This window comes from Oreochromis niloticus, linkage group LG14, assembly GCF_001858045.2.
Source record: "Oreochromis niloticus isolate F11D_XX linkage group LG14, O_niloticus_UMD_NMBU, whole genome shotgun sequence".
NCBI classification, from domain to species: Eukaryota; Metazoa; Chordata; class Actinopteri; order Cichliformes; family Cichlidae; genus Oreochromis; species Oreochromis niloticus.
This window is the reverse complement of record NC_031979.2, coordinates 37,793,478-37,815,349: the sequence shown is the minus strand read 5'-3', so window position 1 is coordinate 37,815,349 and position 21,872 is coordinate 37,793,478. Positions and strand designations below refer to the sequence as shown.

The following is a 21,872-nucleotide window of genomic DNA, read 5'->3' as shown; positions in this document are numbered from 1 at the left end:
TTGTGGCGCGTGTCTAAGACGTCACACTACAGCTGGAGTTTCTTAACAGACAGTGTCACGCGGTTCAAAACAAAGAAAAACTTTCGGCAGTACAATTAAAATCAAAACAGTATAAATAAAAATACTTAAACGGCCAATGTTCTGGTATTGTTTTTTCTAGAGTCATTTGTCATACTAATAAAGTTTATTTTTTCAAAAAAGACAGTTTACCTCATTAGGAAGCGACCGATCCTTTTGCGCATGCTCATATGATGCAGGTAGTCACCATTTTGGCTGTGTGGGCTAGCAGAGGCTAGCTGTGGGTGTAATCTTTCTCAGAGCGTCGTTACTTTGTTCAGGTTTATTTCTTCCAGCGGACAGAGGGGAGTTTCCGCATTCAAGCCCAAACTCAAAGCTTTCTTCGTCGTGGAAATGGACGGAGAGGAGGACGATCTAATGTCCGGGAACCGCTCCGGTAACACTTCTGCTTTGTTTCCTATTTAAACGACTAACAGGACGGTACTCACCAACAGCAGTAGCTACGTACTAACTGAATCCGAGCACCACGAGCGCGTCCTCGATAAACATGATGCAGAGGTGGGTTGTGATCACGCGGAGGGATCGTTGTTTGTGTTTCGGGGTTAGTGACACCATGGGCGCCACTTTCCAGCAAACGTGTCCCGGTTTAGCGTCATGACCGGCTGGCAAACATCTCATTAGCTCTCCGTCACATTTACCTCCAAAAGAGTGAAACACGCTGTGTTGTTTCAACATTATATCCGTGGAGGAAACCAGCGGAGCCATCCAACACGAACCCGGCAGAAAGTGGCCTTCAGTCGATTAGCACAGAGCTAAGCTAAACCATCAGTGTTTGTTGGCCTGATTACATAACAAACGTTTCATAATCAATATAACCGGTTAGACATGATATACCAATGAGAGCCGAATCAATACGAAAGCCTTAAAGATGAAGTCTGCTCCTGTAGGTGGACTTTATGATGTTTTTGTCACGTGGTTAGCCATGAACCTAAAATTAGTCACTTTTAAAGTGAAGTTTGGCAAACAGCTGCAGAGGATCCAGGTGTTTGTTTTTGAGCTGTTTACAGACCAGCTGATGACATCGTGTGATCATTACGGAGACCTTTTAATAGGGCTGCTCGATTATGGCAAAAATGATAATCACGATTATTTTCACTGAAATTGAGATCTCGATTATTTGACGATATTTATTTAACAATAACAATGTATTGAATAATGGCTTTAAAGATTGTTTAAAAAATAATGTAAAATAGTGTGCAAATACTGATTACAGTGCAAATGTTTGCAATATAAAAAATAAATGAAAAATGTAAACATCTATGTTTAGTGAACTTCAAAATACTGCACAATATTTGATCCACGTCTGACTCCGCAAACCCATAATGTTTCCACCAATGTTCCCTCAAATATTTCATGTGTCTGAGCGATCACACAAACTCCCTGAGCGTCCCTTGGACCACTGTGAGCGACATCAGACGTGTGCACTGTGGTCACGCCAGCATCGAATCCATCCAAGTTGCATGGTTTATTAAAATAATCAAATTACAGCATTTACATTTATGTTAGACTACTTTTAATTAACTGCTTTAGCCCACTTACAATGAAAATGTAAAAAATCCTGTTCATGACCTGTGTAGTATGTTAACACTATTGGAAGTAAAAATAACTTGAACTCCAATTTCGAAAACACAACTTTCTTTCTTTCTTTTTTTTTTTTATAAAGCTCTGACTTGTATTATGAGTCTGTGGTCTGGGAGAGAGTCTGTAACTCTGTCTGCAAAATACAGCATATAATGACCAATGTTGGGCAATTAATTATATAGTTATTACTTCAAAAAAGTAACTCAGTTTGGCAAACAAAGTTTTTTGCAGCTATTTTTTTTTTTAATGCAGCCAAGGCGTTTTTTTAAATAAACATTTCAAACTATTTACAGAACAATCAGCTGTTCTGCATCAAATCTGATGCCACACAAATTATTTGTGCCACTGCAAAAATTAATTTCTGTCCACTATGAGATAAAGGAGAACAACAGCCTGATACCTGCAGGCCTGACAGCAGGAGATGTATCACTGCTGTAACACCTGTAACACTCAGCAGCCGCCTCATTGTTCTGACACACACAACAAAACTATTGACTACACTACACACTAACTACACACTAACTACACACTAACTACACACTAACTACACAAGATTTGTGCTAAACGTCTCAAATCTCTCACATCTCAGAACACCGCCGTCACTCCTAAAACTTCCCCCCGTTTCTTAACAACTAGATGCCACGTTGCCATATCACTTTTTGATTGGTCGACACGGTACTTTTTTCGACCAATAGGAAAGGATGGGGTTTGGTTTTGTTTTTGCTCACAGGCGGAGAGTGCTTTCCAGCGTTTTCCTTATAAAACGCCGTTTTTACCGTTTCTTCCCGCAGTAAATATAAACAACGATAGTATTCAGGAAGAAAACCAAACATTGCAGATATTTTTATCATAACTCTGGTGTTACGTGGCCGATCAACACAATTTAAAAACTGGTATAAAGTCCACACTTTTTCCGTCAGTTGTTCCGTCTGTCCTGCTCACATCTCCAATGGTTGGACACGTTGTCATTAACGTGGCTTCACTGCACATCAGCCACGCCGCTTTGCTCGCTAAAACACCGGTGTCGGCACATAAGGACGCTGTCATAGCCTGTCAACGACGTTGATTGGCTGCGTATATACGAATGTGAATCGTATTATTGGCTGGACTATAGGATAAGGTGGCATCGTTCTAATCCCATACAGGAGCAGCCAGTCACTTACTAACACTGCAAAACAGAATTGTTAAAGTTTTAATTTTAATTTCAATTCAGGTTAGATTTTTTTTGTGCACAACGCAGATTTTCTGTGCGCAGAGACCGTGCCAGCAGTGCGCAATTGCGCACGTGCGCAGCTTAGAGGGAACATTGGTTTCCACACCACTGAAGTCGTTTTACCTCTCTTTTCAACCAGCGGCATTCTTTCTTCAGCAGCCATTATCCTCTCCTCTCCAAATAACTTCTGCTTAGCTTTCCGAGCTTCCCTCGGGTCCTCTTAATTGTTGTGACGCGTGTTCGAAACGCAGAGAGGTGCGCTCGATTTGCCACACGGAGCAGCGCGAGAGTAAAGCACGAGGGAGGTGCTAATAATCGGCTCAGTCATTTTTAATGATCGTTGAAAACCCAGATCGTAATCTAGATTAAAATTCGATTAATTGAGCAGCCCTACCTTTTAACACTAAAACGGTTTCCTAAGCTGTAGCCTGTTTGATAGTTAATGTACAACACGGTAGATATTCTGATGTGACTGTAGTGTAATCTTCTACATCTCACTGCTGCTGTCATATATTCTATCCAGTCCTAATAAGCCATGATCCTTGAAAAGCACGATTATTTTTTTGGGAAGTGCACTTTATCAAGGGAATGCAGAGAAAGCTGTTGTTTAGTTTTTACTCTATTTTATTCAGTTTCACGTTGCCAGCTTGGCACTTTTTGCAGCTCTTATAAATGCTTTGAAAAAGGACTGAATTTAACATGAATGTTCCGGATATGTTCTTGCAGATGATGGAGGCGGCACGCCGGTTCAGGATGAACACCCAGCATCAGATGGTGAGGAGATGAGGAGCGCCGGGCGCCGGTCTGAGGTCAGAATTCATCTCATTGAGTCTGCAGATAATTCATTGACATCATCAGTTTTCAAACGTTTATTCTGAGTCGTTTCACGTCATCTTTGCATTTTAAGTAGTGCCTGAAACTCATAGTTCAAAATTAGACGGATGTACACGGACATGGACAGCTGATCTTCCATGTTTGGACCCGTGTGGGATAAAGGAGGTTTTAGAGCACCTCGTTGGCGACCTGAAGGTTGTTGTTTCCATCCTTGAATCATCTTCTGCTTGTCCAGAGTCCGGTCGCTGTATGTATGATATTATGCGAGTGTTGTTTTTCCCAGCATGTTGGTGATAGATCCGTACAGGAGCTGAAAGACTCACAGGTTAGAGAGACAAATGTTGCAACAGCTGGAAAACATGAGGTCGACACATGGATTGGTGCTGCGGCTGCAGTGATGTGGACGCTGTACCGGTACGTTGTGGTGAAGAGAGAGCTGAGAGTAAAAGTGGAGATTATGATTTACTGGTCCCTCTTTACATCCCCACTCTCACCCATGGTCACATGGGTGAGAGTGGGGATGTAAACTCTCACCAGCTGTGTTCCCTGGACAAGCTGGAGGACATGGGGGGGCTCAGAGTCAGAGAGGCTGAGATGGTTTGGACATGTGCAGAGGAGGGAGGGTGGATATACTGGACAAAGGATAATGAAGATGGAGCTGCCAGGCAGGAAGAGAAGAAGAGGAGCTCAGAGAAGATTGATGGATGTAGTGAAGGAGTACAAGCACAGGGTTGGTGTGATGGAGGAGGAGGAGATGGAGGCGGGTTATCTGATGTGATGGCCTGTAAAGGAAGCTGAAGCAGGAGACAGTGAACACATGCAGACTCTGAGCTTTACTGCTGTGATCAATGCTGGTACATAAAGACAATGAATCAGTGACTGAAGTTCGTATTCACTTCATTCAAGTCAATGTTTATTAGATTGGAGCTTATTTTCTGTATTCACCGCAAAATTATACAGAGCGATTAATCGCCATAAAGAGCGACTGACAGAAACCTGAGCGCCGTGTAGCACGAAGGAATCAATCTAAGATTGAAGGAAGTTATCCGTTTATCCTGGCTCAGCATCCGCCTTTGGGTGGTGGCTGTCCGGGTAATTTAGCATGTTCCTGTTGTGTTTTCAGCATTTTGATAAACGTATATGTGCCTGTGATGAAGTAATGAAACCCCTCTGGTGTTTTTTCTCACTTTCCTAGTATTTGTTGCGTTTGTTTGCAGGAATAATGGCGGCTCCGGTCTGTTCGGACTGTAAATATGACAAGCGCTGTACGGAGTCGTTTCTTCTTCAGTAATCGCTGCTCGTTAAACGTTTTTAGATGAAGTCATGACTAACACCATCTGCAGGCGCCGTGGTCGGGTTGATAAACTTTCTTTCTTTTTGTCAGGACGAGGGCAGCAACGACGAGGACGACGCCATGGTGACAGGTGGCGGGGCCAGCGGCTCCGACAACGAGGACTGCCGCAGGGCCGACAGCGACTCGGAGGGCGAGGGCCCTGGGGACCGTGATGACAAAAGTGACTCTGAGGCGGAAGCGCCGAGGCCCGCCGACAGCGACAATGAGGATGGCTCGTCTTCAGTGAAACGCAGGATGAGCGCGTCCGAGGAGGAGGAGGAGTCGCCAGAGAAACGCAGGACGAGCGGCTCAGACAACGAGGCCTCATCGCCGCTCAAACGCGGAGCATCTGACAACGAGGAAGGGGCGTCGCCGCCTCCCAAGCGGAGAGGGAGCAGCTCGGATGTGGAGGAGCGGCCCAAAGCGGCTGCAGAAAGCGACTCTGACAACGAGGACGCCAAAGCCACGGCGTCCCCTGAGCGCCGCTCCAACGCCGACAGTGACTCTGACACAGAGACACCTGCCAGACGCAAGGCGGCGCAGATAGACTCGGACGAGGAGGAGAAACAGGAGGAGGAAGGAGGAGGGGAGAAGTGGAAGGGGGTGATGCAGTCAGACAGCGAGGAGGAGGAAGAGGGAGGGCGGAGGAAAGCTGCAGCAGGAAGTGATGGAGAGCAGCAGGAGGAAGAGAAGAGGCAGCAGAGAGGCGACAGCGACGAGGACGACGAGAAGCCAGGTAAGCCACGCCCCCAGGCAGACTTCAGTTTAACCGTTTTCAGACAGGAAATGATGTCGTTACTCCAGAAACACTGGACTTCCTGATTGGATCAGTTTGATTCAAATTAACGTGAAGGTAAACGAGCAGCTCCGGGTTCAGTGACCGAGTGACGGCGTTAATGAGCGATCAAACTAATGACTGTTTCTATGGTTACAATGCTGTTACGTTGTGGACTCGTTACTATTGTCAACACTAGAGATGGCACGATACCACTTTTTTATGTCCAATACCGATATCATAAATTTGGATATCTGCCGATACCGATATGAATCCGATATAGTGTGTTTTTTAATCAATAAATCTTTTTTTTATTATCTTGCTGCATTTTGTATAAGTTCATACTCAAATTTTAAAAAAAAACACCAATCTAATAAACTTAAACCTGCTCCATCCTCCCTATTCTGGTATTTTAAAGAGTACTTAGCAGCAATATTAAGCAACCTAACTAATAGGGTTGCAAACTCCCAGCAAAAGAAAATAGGGAACCACCCCCCACCCTCCTCGGGATGCTTAATCGACGTAATCAACTTTAATTTAATGCACATGTAAAAAAAAAAAAAAATGCACAGAAATCAATTATTTTTCAAGAATAATTAAATAGATTCAACATCTTTCTTCTACAGAATTGCAGACTGCACAGATGGTACCTTCCCAAAGGAAAAAGTACTATAGCTTACTAGGGTATATTAGTATATAGTATAATATTACACTTGCTTTACTTCTCTCTGGGATAACTTTCTCGGAGATGAAATGCCGGTTTGGTAGCGAGGCTACAAATGCTCAACCAGACCACTGACAGGTCTCGCACGCCACAGCTGCTCTATCACATGACACATACTGCTCCGATCTGGTTCGTGCTCCGAGGTTATGAGCTGAGTTACGCCGTGTCGCAACTTTTGTGAAGTGCTTACGTGATATTTAATGGATCGGATTACATTTTTTATTTCTCTCCGATATCCGATCCAGTAATTTAAGTCAGTATTGGACCGATACGTAATATCGGATCAGTCCATCTCTAGTCAACACAGACGGTTGAAGCTATTTTCAGTTTACCAGGGGGCTGGGCAAAACAATCACATGACCAATTTAAGATGACATAGCAACAAGATGCTATGTCAACTCAAAACAACCCCAAGTCTCCAATTTTGTGTTAAGTGTTGACTTTAAACTATATATCAGTTTTTAAGTTGTGTTGAACGGCCATGAAAAACCCGAGTTATGATTAAAAATATACGACATGTTTTTTTCTGAATAAAATTGAGATGTTTAGAAGAAACATAAAAACTGTGTTTCTAAGGAAAGCGCTCCAAAGCACCAAGAAAAAGAAAAAACACCCCTTTCCTATTGGTGGAAAAATGTACCATGTCGACCAATCAAGAAATGATATGACAACATGGCATTCGGATGTTTAAGAAGGAGGCGGAGTTTTAGGAGTGACAGAGGCGAGAGAGAGAGAGGGGGCGAGTTTTGAGATGTGAGAGATTTGTGACGTTTAGCGTGTTTGGGGTGTGTAGTTGGTGTGTAGTTTTGTTGTGTGTCAGAACAATGAGGCGACTGCTGAATGTCACACTTTTTCCAAAAAGCCACCAAAGACAGATTACAGTGTAAACACTGGAGCGACACACCTGCAGGTGTCAGGCTGTGGCGTTCTCCTTCATCTTACAGTGGACATAAACTATTTTTTGGAGTGGCACAAATAATTTGTGACATCTTATTTGATTGTTCTGTAAATAGTTAGAAATGGTTATAAAAAAAAAAAGCACCTTGGCTGCATTTTTAGGTAAATAGCTGCAAATAACTTTGTTGTTTGCAAAATGTGCAAAGGTTTTAAAAATTTACAATTTATATTTCAAGTTATGAAAATGATTCGTTAACCATGTTTGTGGTTGTTACAGTAAAAAATAACTTTTTTCTACTCTGATTTAATGTTTTTTGCCTGATTTCAGATCAGTTTTGTGTCAAAATGAAAGAATAACAGTAACTTCAGACATTAGGTTGAACAGGATGAAACCAAACGAGGCGAGATGGGGTTTTTTGTTTGTTTTTTTTACTTTATTTTTATTGGTAGTTTTGTATATTTTTTACAAAACATTCAGACCCTTAACAAGTACGGAGCATCTAGGCTAGCAAAGACACATTTAAAAAAAGAAAAGAAAAAGACACACCCATTTATGGTACAATCAAATCAAATAGGTGAATTACAGCAATGATACATTTGGTACAAGAGTTTATAATATTTTTCCATTCAAGTAAAGGTCCCATTTTTTACAGTACTTCTCAAATTTATCAGCAGCAAGTCTTAATGAAAAAGTCAGTCTCTCCATTGTGTAAGTTTCCTTGATAATACCTATCCAGTCCAAAAATAACAGTGGATCCACGTTTAGCCATTTGCGAGTTATGGCTTTCTTTGCACCAGCCAATAATATCAATAAAAGATATTTGTCTGAAATCCTCAGTCCTTGGGGCAAATCACATAGATAAAACACAGTGAAATCAGGGGCCAAGTTCAAGCCCATCATGGTAGTGATTTCTTTGATCACTACTAGCCAGTAGGGGACAATCTTACCACATTCCCAAAAAAAAGAAAATGTCCTGCAGATACACATCCACAGTTCCTCCAACACTGAACCTTGTCGGGGTCTTTACTTTGTTTACTCTTAGCTTTAGGCGTGACAAAAAAGCGCACCGTGTTTTTCCATGCAAATTCCCTCCATAGACCTGAGCTCGAGGTCATTACCACAGCCTTACATATATTGAACCAGTTGTCGTCATGTATTATTATTTCGCCCTCTTTTTCCCATCTAGCTTTGATGTACGTTGTGTCATTATTCCTACATGTTTGTAAACATTTGTATAATCTGGATATCTGTTTCTTTGGTGCATTCCCCTTACAAGAGTCAAGGAAGATTTTAACCAACCTGTGGCCTCCTCTTCTAGGAATTTTATGTTTCTGTCGTAATGGTGCCTCAGCTGCAGGTATCTAAAGAAATCCTGTCTTTCCAAGTAAAAACTTCTCTGGAGTTGCTGGTAGTCTTTTAGTACATTTTTATCTGTGATCTTCCAGTAGCCTGTTATACCCTTATGATCAGTGACCACTGTATAAATCTCTTATCCATGTTTGCAGGTGCAAAATCCAAATCGTAAGAAGGCCATCGTAAAGTCCGGGCACTTTTTTCAGTTTTCTCATATTTGAGTATCCTATGCCATATCTCTATGGGCCCTTTCATTAGTGTCGGGAACAGGTCTGCATCTATATGTCTTTTAATGAGTGGTTGATCTCCAAGCAGTGATTGAAGCGGTGTCTCACAGTAGGATTGATCTATCTCCTTCCATTTAGCCTCACACATTGGATCACACCACCCAATCATCACTCGTAACTGTGCAGCCCTATAATAGTCCTCAAGACACGGCAGAGCGAATCCACCTTTGTCCATTTGCAGTTGTAACGTCTGAAATTTTATCCTTGGTTTTTGTTTGGCCCAAATAAAATTAGAGATCATCCTATTCCAATCGTTAAATTGCTTGGATGGTACGTGTATAGGCAGCGCCTGGAACAAATAGAGAAGCTTTGGCAAAAGATTCATTTTTATCTATCCGATTGTGCATATTCATTGGCAATAATGACCAGCGCCGTAGGTTTGCCTTAATTTCTGATGTCAGTGGGACATAATTGCATTCATAGATCTGTGGGTATATGGATTCCTAGATATTTTATAGAGGAGTTACTCCAGTTAAACTTGGCTATCTTTTGAATGTCTTGTGATGGGCGGTAATTATATAAGAGAATCTGAGTTTTCTGTAAATGTAATTTATATCTGGAATATATGCCAAATGTTTTCAATAATGAAAGAAGATTAGGCAGACTGATTTCCGGGTTAGTTAGCGTTATGAGAACGTCGTCAGCATACAGACCAACTTTATACATTATATAATTAATTAGTACACCTCTAATGTCTTTAGAGGCTCAATGAATAGCGCAAAGAGAGTGGGACAGTGAGGGCATCCCTGACGACAGCCTCTCTCTAGTTGTAGTGTATCTGTTAAATCACCATTAATTTTAATCCTGGCAGTGGGTGAGTTATATTGAGACTGTAAGCACCTGATGATTTGGCTGTTAAAACCAATAAAGATATCTCCAGCAGACAGAGTCAAATGCCTTTTCGGCATCAAGACTAACAGCTACTGATTCAATATTTTTCATTTTGTTTATTAGATGGAGAGCCCACCTCACATTATCGTGAGTTTGCCTGTTTCGAACAAAACCGGTTTGATCTGTATCCGTTAGTTCCGAAGTTATAAATTCCAACCGTTTAGCTAATATTGTTGCAGATATCCTGTAGTCGATATTCAAGACTGTTATGGGCCTGTAGGAACCACATTCTGTTTTATTTTTACCCGGTTTGGGAGTTACTGAAATAACTGCTCGTTTCCAGGATGGTGGTATCTCCCCCCCTGTAAGCACATGGTTAAAGCAATCCCTCAGCAGAAGGGTTACTAGATCTCTGAAGTGTTTGTACCAGTCTGCTGGGTAGCCATCCTCACCGGCCATCTTATTACCTTTCAATTTTGAAATGGCCTTGTTAATCTCCCCCGCAGTTATTGTTTGTGTCAATCTTTTATTTTGTTCTGTTCCTATCGATGGTAAATCAAGTGAGGAAAGAAATGCATTAACAGAGGGCACATCTATCCTGTGTGGTTCTGCATACAGTCGGGTATAATAGGTCACTTTTACAAACTTTAAGAATTTTACATCATTTAGTACTAGAGCTGGGCGATATGATCCAAAATTCATATCTCGATATTTTTTAGCTGGATGGTGATATAAGATATATATCTCGATATTTTTTTAAAGCCATAAAGTAAGAACAAAAAGAGAGTTCTTAGTCAAAGCTGTGTCCCAGATGTCACACAGGCACTTTTATTAACATACAGCATAGATGTACATGAAAAAAACTACTCAAAAATAAATTATGAGCATTTATTAAATAATGATGCTCTATAAATAAAAGAAAACTATGTTGTTCTGTGCATAACAAAGAGCTCACAATTGTGCAGTCAAAATGTAAACTAACAGACGCTGAGCATAATAACAAAGACAGATTTCACAGCTGCTCTGTTCCCAACTTCTACTGCGTGACTGACAGCCTGGAGTTTGAAATCCGCTTCATAACCATGTCTCTGAACAGGAGCCATTTATGGTCCGTATACACACACAGTACGGTAATATTACGCTGAAGCACAGTACGTATCACTCTGCGAGACTCCTCGGTAGCCGTAATGCTCCGACAATCCATCAAGCGGTGCAGCTCCGTAGCTTAGCAAAGTCGAACTAAAACATTTTTTGACAGATTGCTGAGCGCTGTGTATCACAGAAAATCGGTTCGCCGTCATCAAGCACAACCAGAATTCATACAAAAGGCGCGCAGTCAACTTTTGAGAGAATGAAAGGATTTCAGGCCGTGCATGGCGTTAGCGTGGCTAGCTCGTTAGCGTGGTTAGCTCGTTAACACGTTGACGCCGTCCAGCCCCACGCACGGGGTGATGCGCAGTAACTCATTAACGGAGATTTGCCGTGTCCATCTTGTCGCTGCCTGCAGGTGAAGCGATGGGGGAGGAGGGGGAGTTGTGTTCAGTGAAGGAGAGGCGAGGTCGAGTAACGTTGCGTAAAGACAAAAGTGGACGAAAGAGGCAAACCTGCGGCTCCGCAACTATAATTATAACGTAACACAGACTATATCGATATAAAGGATATTGTCACATCTTATATCTCGTATAAAAATATATCGATATTTTTTAAAAAACTCGATATATCGCCCAGCTCTATTTAGTACTACTGTACTAGTATTGAGCCTCCATAAAGTCTCTTTGCGATCTGAATCCAAATGGAGTGTCAAGTACACCCCTGCATGGTCCGAAATATCTCTCACCCCTATATCACAATTTACAATTCTATGCTTATCAAAGTGTGACATAAAAAAATAGTCCAATCTTGAATACATATGGTGGGAATGTGGAAAAAAAAAAATTATTTTCCAGTGAGTGCGAATCCCTCCATATATCAACCAATCCTAATTCCTTAAGCATTCTTTTAACATATACTGCTTCTGGTTGTGACAATTTAGTTTTGCTGGATGTGTCCAAAAATGGATTCAAGTTAATATTCCAATCTCCGCCGCATATTAATACGCCTGATATTTCTGTTGCAATTAATTCAAAAAGGGTCCTGATCAAATGTCTATCAGTCCCTGGTGGTCTGTACACATTAAACAATGTAACTTTCTTGTGATCTGTGTACCCTTTAACCAGTATATAACGCCCCTCTTTATCTCTGATTTGTGAGGAGAGTTGGAAATGTACTTTGTCAGACAATAAGATGGCCACTCCTCTAGAATGTTTGTTTGTTTTTTTTTTGTTGTTTTTTTTTATGCGAGGAATAATACACATTTTTAAACCCCATTTTACACAGGGTTTCTTTGCTCGGTGGCAGAAAGATGTTTCTTGCCAGAAAATTATGTTCTTTTTCTCGTTTCATTTTAGCAAGAGCTTTGTTTCTTTTAATGACGTTATGTAAACCATTAACGTTGAGTGTAATTACTTTATATTGTTGTCTGATCTCCATCAGCAAAAGGAAAATACACAATACCTGTAAATCTCTAGGTGCTCTGAAAAGAAAATGTGGGTCTGCAGAACAAAGGAACAACGTACCTGAACAAATAACATATATGACTTCCAATTATGAAGTGTACGTCCAACTTCAAAACAAAGAGGCGAGTCCCAGAGAGCCCCTCGTAGTGCTGCTTGCTAATCTCCGTTCATCATAGCAGCGCTCTTGGAGAAAGTCAGTAACATCCCATAACTGCAGTCAAACCTATTACTCTTATTTTACAGGGGAAAACTGCAGTCTCAGGTGCGGGAAAAAAAATTAGGTGTTACTATCCATACGCTTGAATCTCTGGAGCTTTTCCTGGATGTATTTCATCCTTTCCTCCCGGGTCCACCGCGGCGCCCCGCTCGCTCTTTCCCAGAAGGGCGTCCTCGGCTTGAGTATGGGGATGCGTGGTATTGGGTCGTCTGCTCCCTTTTCCATCAACTTCCTCTTCTCCATGTCGTCGGATGCGTCTTGCGTGTTGTTGTAAATCACGGGCCCGTTTTCATAAAACACGCCGTCTCGACAGATACAATGTTTGGAAGCGGAGCCCCTTCTCTTTTAAAGTCCTCCTGATCGTGTTGTATGCTTTGCGTTTAGCTAAAATGTCACTAGGATAGTCTTGGTCGAAATACACACGCCTCCCTTTCAGCAGTATTTCTTTTTTGGTCCACGCAGAACGGAGCACCAAGTCCTTGGTCTTGTATTCCAAACAATGAATCACGATAGACCTGGGGTTGGAGCCCGGTGGTGGCTTGAGGCCGAGCGAGCGGTGGAACTGCTGTATGCCCAGATTGGTGTCATAGAGGGCCAGTTCCTTCTTTATAAAATTCTCCATGAATTCGAGCATGTTGTCCCCTTCTTCACCCTCTGGTATCCCGTGAACACGTATTTTATTCCTGCGAGAGCGGGCTTCCAGGTCGGACAGACGTGTCTGGAGGTCCTCTTGTAACTGGAGAGTATGGCCGAGCACGTCTTTAAGATCGACTGTGACCTCCTCCACCTCGGTTACTCTGTTTGACCTCCTCGATCCTGCTTGTTACCTCTTTCATGTCCGTGACAATTTCGTCAAGCCGTTGCCCCACTTCTTTCCTAAACTCCGACATTTCTGTTTTCACAAGCCCAGTCTTTTCCGCTATTTTTCTTTTCAAATTATCCTGGACTTCTTTCAGCTCAGCGAGAATGTTAGCTTCAATTGCCTCCATAGCTCCGTGTAGCTTTAGCTTGCTAGCACCATCAACTTCTTTCGGTGAAAAAACTCCTTCCTCCGCACTTTGTTGCCGAATTCCTCTTGTCTTTCTCTTGTTACCCCCTGGTATACTACTATGAATATTCTCAGTTGTGTTATAACATGTCAGTTTTCAAGGGGTACCTGAAAGATTATGCTGCAACCAGTTTCCTCACCATCCGGAAGTCTCGAGGCGAGATGTTTTTAAAGGTGAAATCAAAAGTCAACACTCTGGACCCCAGAGGGTTAAACTTTTTTTTTTTTTGTGTGTGTGTGTTTATTTATTTTTTTTTATTTAATGCAATAGTTACTTTTCCTAGTAATTAGTTACTTTGATAATATAGTAACTCAGTTACTTTTTTAAAGAAGTAACTATAAGTAATTATTTTTTCAAAGTAACTTTTCCAACACTGTCCGGGTTTGTCAGGTAAAAATCGCCGCTGTCGTGAAGCAAGTCTGCGGTAAGGTGTACCCGTCCAGCAGGGCCACACTGAACACAAGCGTGACACACACTGAATTGACATCACGCGTGCTTCACCGAGTAAAGAACATCTGATCGTTTTGAGTAATGGTAAACACGCTCTCTCACAGACTTCACCTTGGCGAGCTGCTCGGTGCCTGTTGTGCTCGTGGTCAGACGGTCGTTCGTGGGCTGCAGAGTCACCTGACACGTTCGCCGGTTCAGTTAATATTTCAGTTACGTTTTAGATGCTGTGTGAGTAACCAGTGAGCTTTGTGTTTGCAGTGAAGAGGAAGAAGGCCATCCTGTCCGACAGCGAGGACGAGGACGAGGAGAAGGCGGAGAAACCAGGTAATGCAGACCTGATGGTTGGAGCGGGAACCACATTTGGCTTCTCTGCTGAAAGTAAAAGTTGATGCTGTGAGGTAAAGCAGCGCTGTTGTGTGACGTCTGTTGCTCTCGACGGTCTCCTCAGTGGCGAAGAGGAGCCGGGCGGTGTCGGACGATGAGAACTCGGACAGCGACGCTGACTTCGGGGGTCCCGACAAAAGTCTGGCAGCCAAACTAAAAGAGCTCGGCTCAGACAGCGAGAGCGAGGAGGACGACCGAGCGAAGGCGGCGGGGAACAAGGATGAGAAAGCGCTGTTTGGCAGCGACAGCGACTCCGGAGAAGACCAGGAGGAGTGAGTGCTGACGTCCAAACACCTCACAGAAAACTCAAAGAAGAATCAGAAATTCATTCCAGAGTTCCCAAAGACATGACCAAGGAACGAAACTGCAGAATTCCTCAGGATGGCCTGAGGGATGCAGCTATCCCCTCTGCAATAAAACACACGTGCAGAGTTTTAATTTAAAAATAAAGAGTTAAATTCTGTGGCTGCCAGGAGCTGATGTGCATGTTCTGTTGCAGGAAGATGATCGCAGACATCTTTGGCGAGTCTGGAGATGAGGAGGAGGAGGAGTTCACGGTAAGCCTCGTCATCGCGTCTCTGTTCAAAGACAAAAGCGAGATCACCCGTGAGCGGTTCCCGTTTCACAAACTGTCGTCCTGCAGGGTTTCAACCAGGAGGACCTGGAGGGCGACGGTAAGGCGAAGCAGAAGGTGCAGGCGGAGGAGGAGGAGTCAGACTCTGACGAGGGCATTGACCGCAGCGGCCAAGAGTGAGTCTACTGATCAGCAACACGATTTTAAACGAGCGTTGTTGTGTTTCTGCTATTAAAAGTGTGTGTGTGTGTGTGTGTGTGTGTGTGTGTGTGTGTGTAGCACTAGCATGATGTCGGACTTCGACATCATGCTCGCCCGGAGGAAAGCCATGAACAGCAAGAAGAGGCGGCACCGCGATGGAGGCACGTTCATCAGCGACGCCGACGACGTGGTCAACGCCATGATCACCAAGATGAACGAGGCTGCCGAGGTGCGACCGCCGCTCTCACTCCATCAAAATAAAAGCCTCGCGAAACTCTGAGCTGTGATCCTCACCTGCGTGTTTGTTTTTATTCGCAGGAAGATCGAGCTCTGAACAGCCAGAAGAAACCAGCGCTGAAGAAGCTCATGCTGCTGCCGCAGGTCGTCATGCACCTGAAGAAGTAAGAGCTCCGTGTTAGCTTACAGTAGAAGGCTAACGTGCTGGCCCTTCTCCCTGAATGCATTGAAGACTCTTGTCGTTTGTCCCTCAGGCAGGACTTGAAGGAGACGTTCATCGACAGCGGCGTGATGTCGGCCATTAAAGAGTGGATCAGCCCTCTTCCTGACAAATCTCTGCCCGCTCTCAGGATCAGAGAGGAGCTGCTCAGGATACTGCAGGAGGTGAGCGCTGAACGCGACGCGTCATTCTTCTGCTGCATCTCTCTAAGATTCAGTCGTTCATGGTGTGTTTCGTCCTGCAGCTACCCAGCGTGAGTCAGGAGACGCTGAAGCACAGCGGCATCGGGCGGGCCGTCATGTTCCTGTACAAACATCCCAAAGAGTCTCGAGCCAACAAAGACCTCGCTCTCAAACTCATCAGTAAGGCCAAGCTCCTTTTCTCTAGTTCCTGTCTGACCGTAGAGGGCGCGGTTTCTGAACTCTTTGTCGTCTCCAGACGAGTGGTCGCGGCCGATCTTCGGTCTGACGTCAAACTATAAGGGGATGACGAGAGAAGAGCGGCAGCAGAGAGATCTGGATCAGCAGATGCCTCAGAGACGGCGCCTAAGGTAATGATGATCGCAATGTGCGACCTCCTCTGATTCCATCGTCACCCAGACAACACTAACATTCTTGTTTCTGCTCCATCTCTGCAGGGATTTAAGTTTTATTTACATTATCCATAAAATTACTCTAACTCATATATTTGACTTTATTAGAATCACCGTTAGCCGTCGTTAGATTTCAGACCTTTTCCAGTGCGAGTAATCCAAACCATGCAGTAACTACATTACTGACCGGCACCCTGGGCTGATGTCTGGTCTCTTCCTGTCATGTGATGGTGTTTGTCCCGCCTGAAAACAGTTTAACCCTCATTTTCCATCTTCTGCTTGTGTCAGAGTTTGTCAGGTGTTTTGTACAGGTGGAAACCCCCCGCCCCCCTCAGTGCGTTTGCTATATCTGTGAGCCGCATTCCCCCCATTGTTCACTCTAAACTCACTCAGCGCGGCTTTACCTGAAACCCATTTGAAAGCTGAACCTTTCTCGGTCTTCTCTTTGAATATTGTGAGGTGATTTCTGAAGATCGTAGTTAGGATGAGGCGTAGTTTTTCCTCTTTCACTCCTCTTCCTCCGTCTCATCCCCAGTCAGCCTCAGAAGGTGGAGAGGGCAGAGGAACCTGACGTCTTCTCTCCACCAACCAGGTTCAGTCCTGATGTTGCATGGTTGCACTGAGTGACCAGGTTTACCTTCTTTAACCCATTTCTGCAGGTTTTACATGCCTCTGTCTAAAGCTTAGTAACTCCTCAGATACCCCCAGCAGCACCAAAGTGACAAGAATGAATCCCTGAGACTTAAATGACTTCATGAGTGCAGCTGCGCGATTTAAAGGTGGCCTGTTCTGCTCATTTCCAGCTCCTTTTTCATTCTTGGACTCCAATAGAGTCTGTTTGCATAATTTGCAGTATAAAATAAGCCTCCTCTAAGTATCTTTTGATTGGCTGCTCCTCACAAACAGAATGTGGGCGGAGCTTGTGAGATGAAGCAGAATTGGCCGGTTACTTTACATTTATTTCAGTGATTCAACTAAAAAAAAATGACTGAAGCCTAGATTTTATATTTTGATTCAAACCCTTCTTGTAGCTCTGTTTTTACCACCAGGTGGCAGCACTCTGACCCGTCCCCCCATCCCCCCGTCTTTTAGACCTGCAGTCTGAGCTCGTCTAAAATAAGTCTGCTTTGAAACGCTAACATGAGCTTGAATAATTTGGGGCATGTTTCAGGTGGACTAGATGCCACCTGGTGGTTGAGACTGGTACTGCACCAGAGTGGAGGACGGCCTTATTTCAGCTTCAGTGCTTATCTGCGACACAAACAAATCTAAGACATAAAGTCACAGCTGCTGATAGTTGTAATATCCACTGCAGACATTAGGGGCGCTGCTGCACAGAGGGGTTAAACAGAGCAGAGACTGGAGGCTGTTTCTCTAATGGCAGTGTTAGCCGTGTGTGTTTCACTGCCCTGATGATGCGGAGCTTGGGCGGGGCTGAGTTTGTTTCGTGCTGGAAGTTTTGGCGCCGACTAACCCGCTAGGAGTGACGTGCTGCTAACAGCATGGAGGCTAAGCCGGTGAAGAACATCACTCAGAAACCTGCAAGGCGCCTCAGTGGAGCCGCTTCACACTCGAAGTTGACTTCGTGTCTTCTTCTTCTGTTTGTAGTTCTGGAGGTCAGACGCCTCGCAGAGACCTGGAGAAGCAGCTGACCGGAGAGGAGAAGTAAGTTCTCAGACATCTGGGGTCAGGGGGCGGGATTTGTGTCATAACTTCTTCCTCTATCGTCTGGAATTTTGTGCTGTGTTTCGGAATTTAAATTCCACCCTCATTAACCTGAACCCCTGCTCCCAACAGAGCTCTGCGGCCCGGAGACCCCGGGTTCTGCGCCCGGGCTCGAGTCCCAATGCCCTCGAACAAAGACTACGTGGTTCGACCCAAATGGAACGTGGAGGTGGACTCCAGCAGGGTGAGTCGTCACATGGGCCGATACACTTCAACTAAACAGCAGAGCGCCCCCTTTAGGCACAGTCCTATGAAATATCCAGAGTTTAACATTTGGTTTCAGTTTTTTCATAACTGAATAATGTGTCAAACAAATTATTTATTCATGATTTACAAAATGAATAACAAATACAAAATTCCAAAATTAAACATTATATTTTAAAACTCGCTAAAAGCAAACATGTTTTTAATGAATAAAAAATTTGAATAACAATAAAGAACTAATAAATAAACACTCAGTTTTCTGAAGTGTTAATAAAGGTGAAACAAACACTTTTGTGCTGGAACAGACATCGGGTTATTTTCCGCTTGTATTTGACTGTAAAGCTCTGAACAAGGAGTTACCTGCTGTCAGGTCAGGAGCTGAGCTGTGATTGGTCCTCTGTAGAGCGGCTGTAAGAAGGCCATCAGCCTGCTGGAGAAGCACAAACGGCGTTTCGCCGAGCAGAGAAAATTGGGGCGGCCGCAGGGAGCTGTGAAGATCAGCATAGAGGGAAACCGAATGCCGCTGTAGCTCCCCTGCTCCCCTGCAGGGGGCCGTAAGTCTGTCTGCATGGTGTGAAGAACCTGACTCACCTGCAGTGTGCAGACGTACAGTGGAGGCAAAGTTATCCAACCCCCAAACAGAGTTCACTGAACGCAGCGAAGAGCTCACGATTGATCACACTTCAGTCATTCAGACCTCTGACTTCCATCATAACGTCAGACCAATCACTGATACACCGTCTAATCGTGTCATAACCAACGGCCAAAACCTTAACTTTAAAAAAAATAATGCACTCAGAGGTCATGTGACCTCATATGTAATGATGGGGGTTGAATCATTTTCCTGCCCGCTGTATGAGCCGTCCAGCTCAGGGCATCGCACTGTGACCTCTGACCCTAATAAAGACCAAACTGCACTACAGAGGGATAATCACTAAGAGAGAGGAAGTAACGTTCAACAGGTGAGAGGGTGTGCCGTGTGTGGGACAGTGTACCTGTATGAAGGCTGACGTTTGCATGGCTTCATTAGATAAAATACATTTAATGTAGAAATGAGTCAGCTGACACGGAGGAAGAAATGTTTTCACTTTGATTGATACGGAATCAGCCACACGTCCAGCAGCAGCCATCAGCAGGCTTCCAGAAGCTGTCCAATCAGGAGCAAATAGATGTTCAGGGAGGAGGGGAGTTAAAGCAGCTTGTTTCGCACAGAGCGAGGGGTCAGAGTGAGACAAAGCTTATTTTGAACTGTAAATGGTCTTTAGAAACAGTCTCTTCCCATCTGATCTGAACGAGGTGTGAAACAACATCTTCCTGCATGAGCAGTGATGTGTGCGAAACAAACCGGTTCTCTTTGTGTTGTTACCTCAGTGTGTGGTTACAAGATGTAAACCCTGTAACATCTGTTCTGTCTGTCTGCTTCCAGGGTCCGGTGAGGAAGAGTTTGTCCCGTGTTGATAAACAGATGCGTAGATTTGCTGACATCCGGCGCCTGACGAAGACGGGTCACGCTGTTAAAATCAGCGTGGAAGGCAATCGAATGCCGCTCTGATTTGTTTATGTTTTTTCTGCTCTAAACTCAGTAGGATTTATCGTTTTTACTTTTTAATGTTTTGTTTCTGAACAAACCCGCAGCTTTGCCCTCCTCAGGTCCAGCTCTGCCTTACTGAATAAAGGGGCTGAGGTCAGACCATGTTGGCTTCAGTCCAAATGTGTTATCTGCTGTAAACCTGTCTGTTCTCTGAACAAAACACATGAAATACTCCAAAATGATCCAAAAATAACGTTTCCTAATGCTAACAGTCAGTTTAATTATTCGCTTTATTATTTAACTTGTGTTAGCAGTTAGCTTGATTAGCTTGACCCAAAAATCAACTATAGTTACAGTGTTAACCAATATTGGCATCAAATAGTATTTTCTTTTTTTTGTTCATTATTGGCAATATTGGAAGCATTTTTATCTTATAGTCTAAAATGTTAGCGAGTGTTGGCATTTATTCTAAGATGAAGCTGTTACATTTGATGTCTTATCAAAAGCTGAGTCACGTTAGCAGTCATCTACATTTGCTATGCTACAGAGCTAATAAAATGTGTAAAAATAGCTTACTATTTTAGCTTTATCTCAGCTCTGAGTGAGTTGACTTGAGTCTAAAGCTAGCGTAACAAAAATTACGATGTTATTGTTAGCAATCTATATTAGCTTTGTCTAAAAAAACCCCCAAAAGGTGTAGCAATAGCTTATATTAGCTAGCTATGTTAACCTTAGTCAAAACTATTAAGGTCTGTATTATTAGCTTATGTTAGCATTAGCTATAAAACAACTGGATCCCTAAACTTGGATGCTAGCTTTATATTAGCTTTACCCCCAAGCCTGCTAAGCCAACATTCATGTTTATCTATATGTTAACAGTGAATATTGAACTATGGCCATATATTATTATCAGCCCTGTCACTTTACTTTCTTGTGTTCTTTTAAGTATTGGGTTGAGTTAGTGATCACATGTTTTGAAGTAACCCTTAATGGTTTCTAGCTATCAATAATGCAGATATCAGTAATTTAAGCTAATGCTATAGACCTTAATAGTTCTAAGGAATGGTTAACATAGGTGACTGTGACGGCTTCAAAGTGAAACTAACATCAAAGCCGTTTTAGTTTTATTAACTGGCTGTTTTGGTAGCTAGCATTGAGCTATATCAGGAAAAACAAATTAATTACACAAAGACTATCATATTAGCTAATGTTGGGTTCACCTCAAAGCTGACAGCTATTTTTAGCAGTCAGCAAATTAGACTGTTATTATCTTAGCTGGTTTGGAGGTGAAGCTAATTTTATTTATATTTATCTCTTAGCCCAGTTTTGGAAGTTAGCATGTTAGCACTGACCTGAGGTAAAGCTGATTTAACAAAGGCATTGATTTTTGCTGGTAGCATTGCAGCTAAAATGTTGATTTTAAGCATATGAGCATTTTGGCTCACATTAGCGTTATCTCATCTGACTTACATGGCTGTGTTCTTAACAATAGCTAATATTAGCTGTGAGCTAGCATTGTCCTAAACATCTGTATTCTTATGTAAGCTTCAAGCTATTTGCCTACGTTTAAAGACTAAACTGCTCTGTGGTATTCGCTTGTATTAGTAGTTAGCTTTCTTTCTTTCTAAATATATTTTGAAAACGCTTGAATAAGTAAACTGCCATGCGCTGACAGAGTTGCTGGGTTAAAGATGAACGTCTTGCGTAATTAGGGGATCATTTTGGAGTTTCTTGTCCAGAGTACATTCAAGTTCTCTGGTTTGGATTTGAGGGTGAAGTCTCGTCTGTGCTCTCCGTCTCTGAATGTGAAGGTGTTTGTATTTTGCTGATAGTCCGGTCCATTATGTCCCTTCTCTGCTCCCATAGCAGCTGTACAGAAGTCCTTGGTGGATGAGTTCACACAGGAAATGCTGGGACTCTGATTGATCCAGATCATCCGTGGACTGTGTGAACCAGCCGTTCTGTGTGCACTGTTCTGGATCACATGATCTTTTTCGTAATAAAGACTCAACAGAAACTCACCTGG

At 43.2% G+C, this 21,872-nt stretch overlaps 1 protein-coding gene across 3 annotated transcripts; it reads left to right on the top strand.

Moving 5' to 3' along the window:
• The first annotated feature begins 319 nt into the window (after positions 1-319).
• iws1 (interacts with SUPT6H, CTD assembly factor 1) lies at positions 320-21,867 on the top strand. Of its 3 annotated transcripts, none has more exons than XM_005474891.4 (15): positions 320-454; positions 3,599-3,681; positions 5,091-5,775; positions 14,437-14,502; positions 14,627-14,834; positions 15,062-15,119; positions 15,206-15,312; positions 15,416-15,566; positions 15,656-15,738; positions 15,829-15,958; positions 16,039-16,156; positions 16,233-16,344; positions 17,995-18,051; positions 18,184-18,295; positions 19,742-21,867. In XM_005474891.4, the coding sequence occupies exons 1-15, from the start codon at positions 412-414 to the stop codon at positions 19,865-19,867; spliced, it is 2,139 nt and encodes a 712-aa protein (XP_005474948.1). In that variant the 5' UTR covers positions 320-411; the 3' UTR covers positions 19,868-21,867. The 3 variants fall into 3 exon arrangements, with proteins under 3 accessions (XP_005474948.1, XP_005474949.1, XP_019223184.1); XM_005474892.4 differs by lacking the exon at positions 19,742-21,867 and adding an exon at positions 18,719-19,524; XM_019367639.2 differs by lacking the exon at positions 320-454 and adding an exon at positions 462-576.
• The last annotated feature ends 5 nt before the right edge of the window (positions 21,868-21,872 follow it).

Bases quoted from the DNA above. Each gene is read 5' to 3' on its own strand.
- iws1 (XM_005474891.4), top strand. From the start codon at position 412: ATGGACGGAGAGGAGGACGATCTAATGTCCGGGAACCGCTCCG. The intron at 3,682-5,090 runs GTCAGAATTCAT...TCTTTTTGTCAG, and splicing joins GCGCCGGGCGCCGGTCTGAG to GACGAGGGCAGCAACGACGA. The intron at 15,959-16,038 runs GTGAGCGCTGAA...TTCGTCCTGCAG, and splicing joins TGCTCAGGATACTGCAGGAG to CTACCCAGCGTGAGTCAGGA.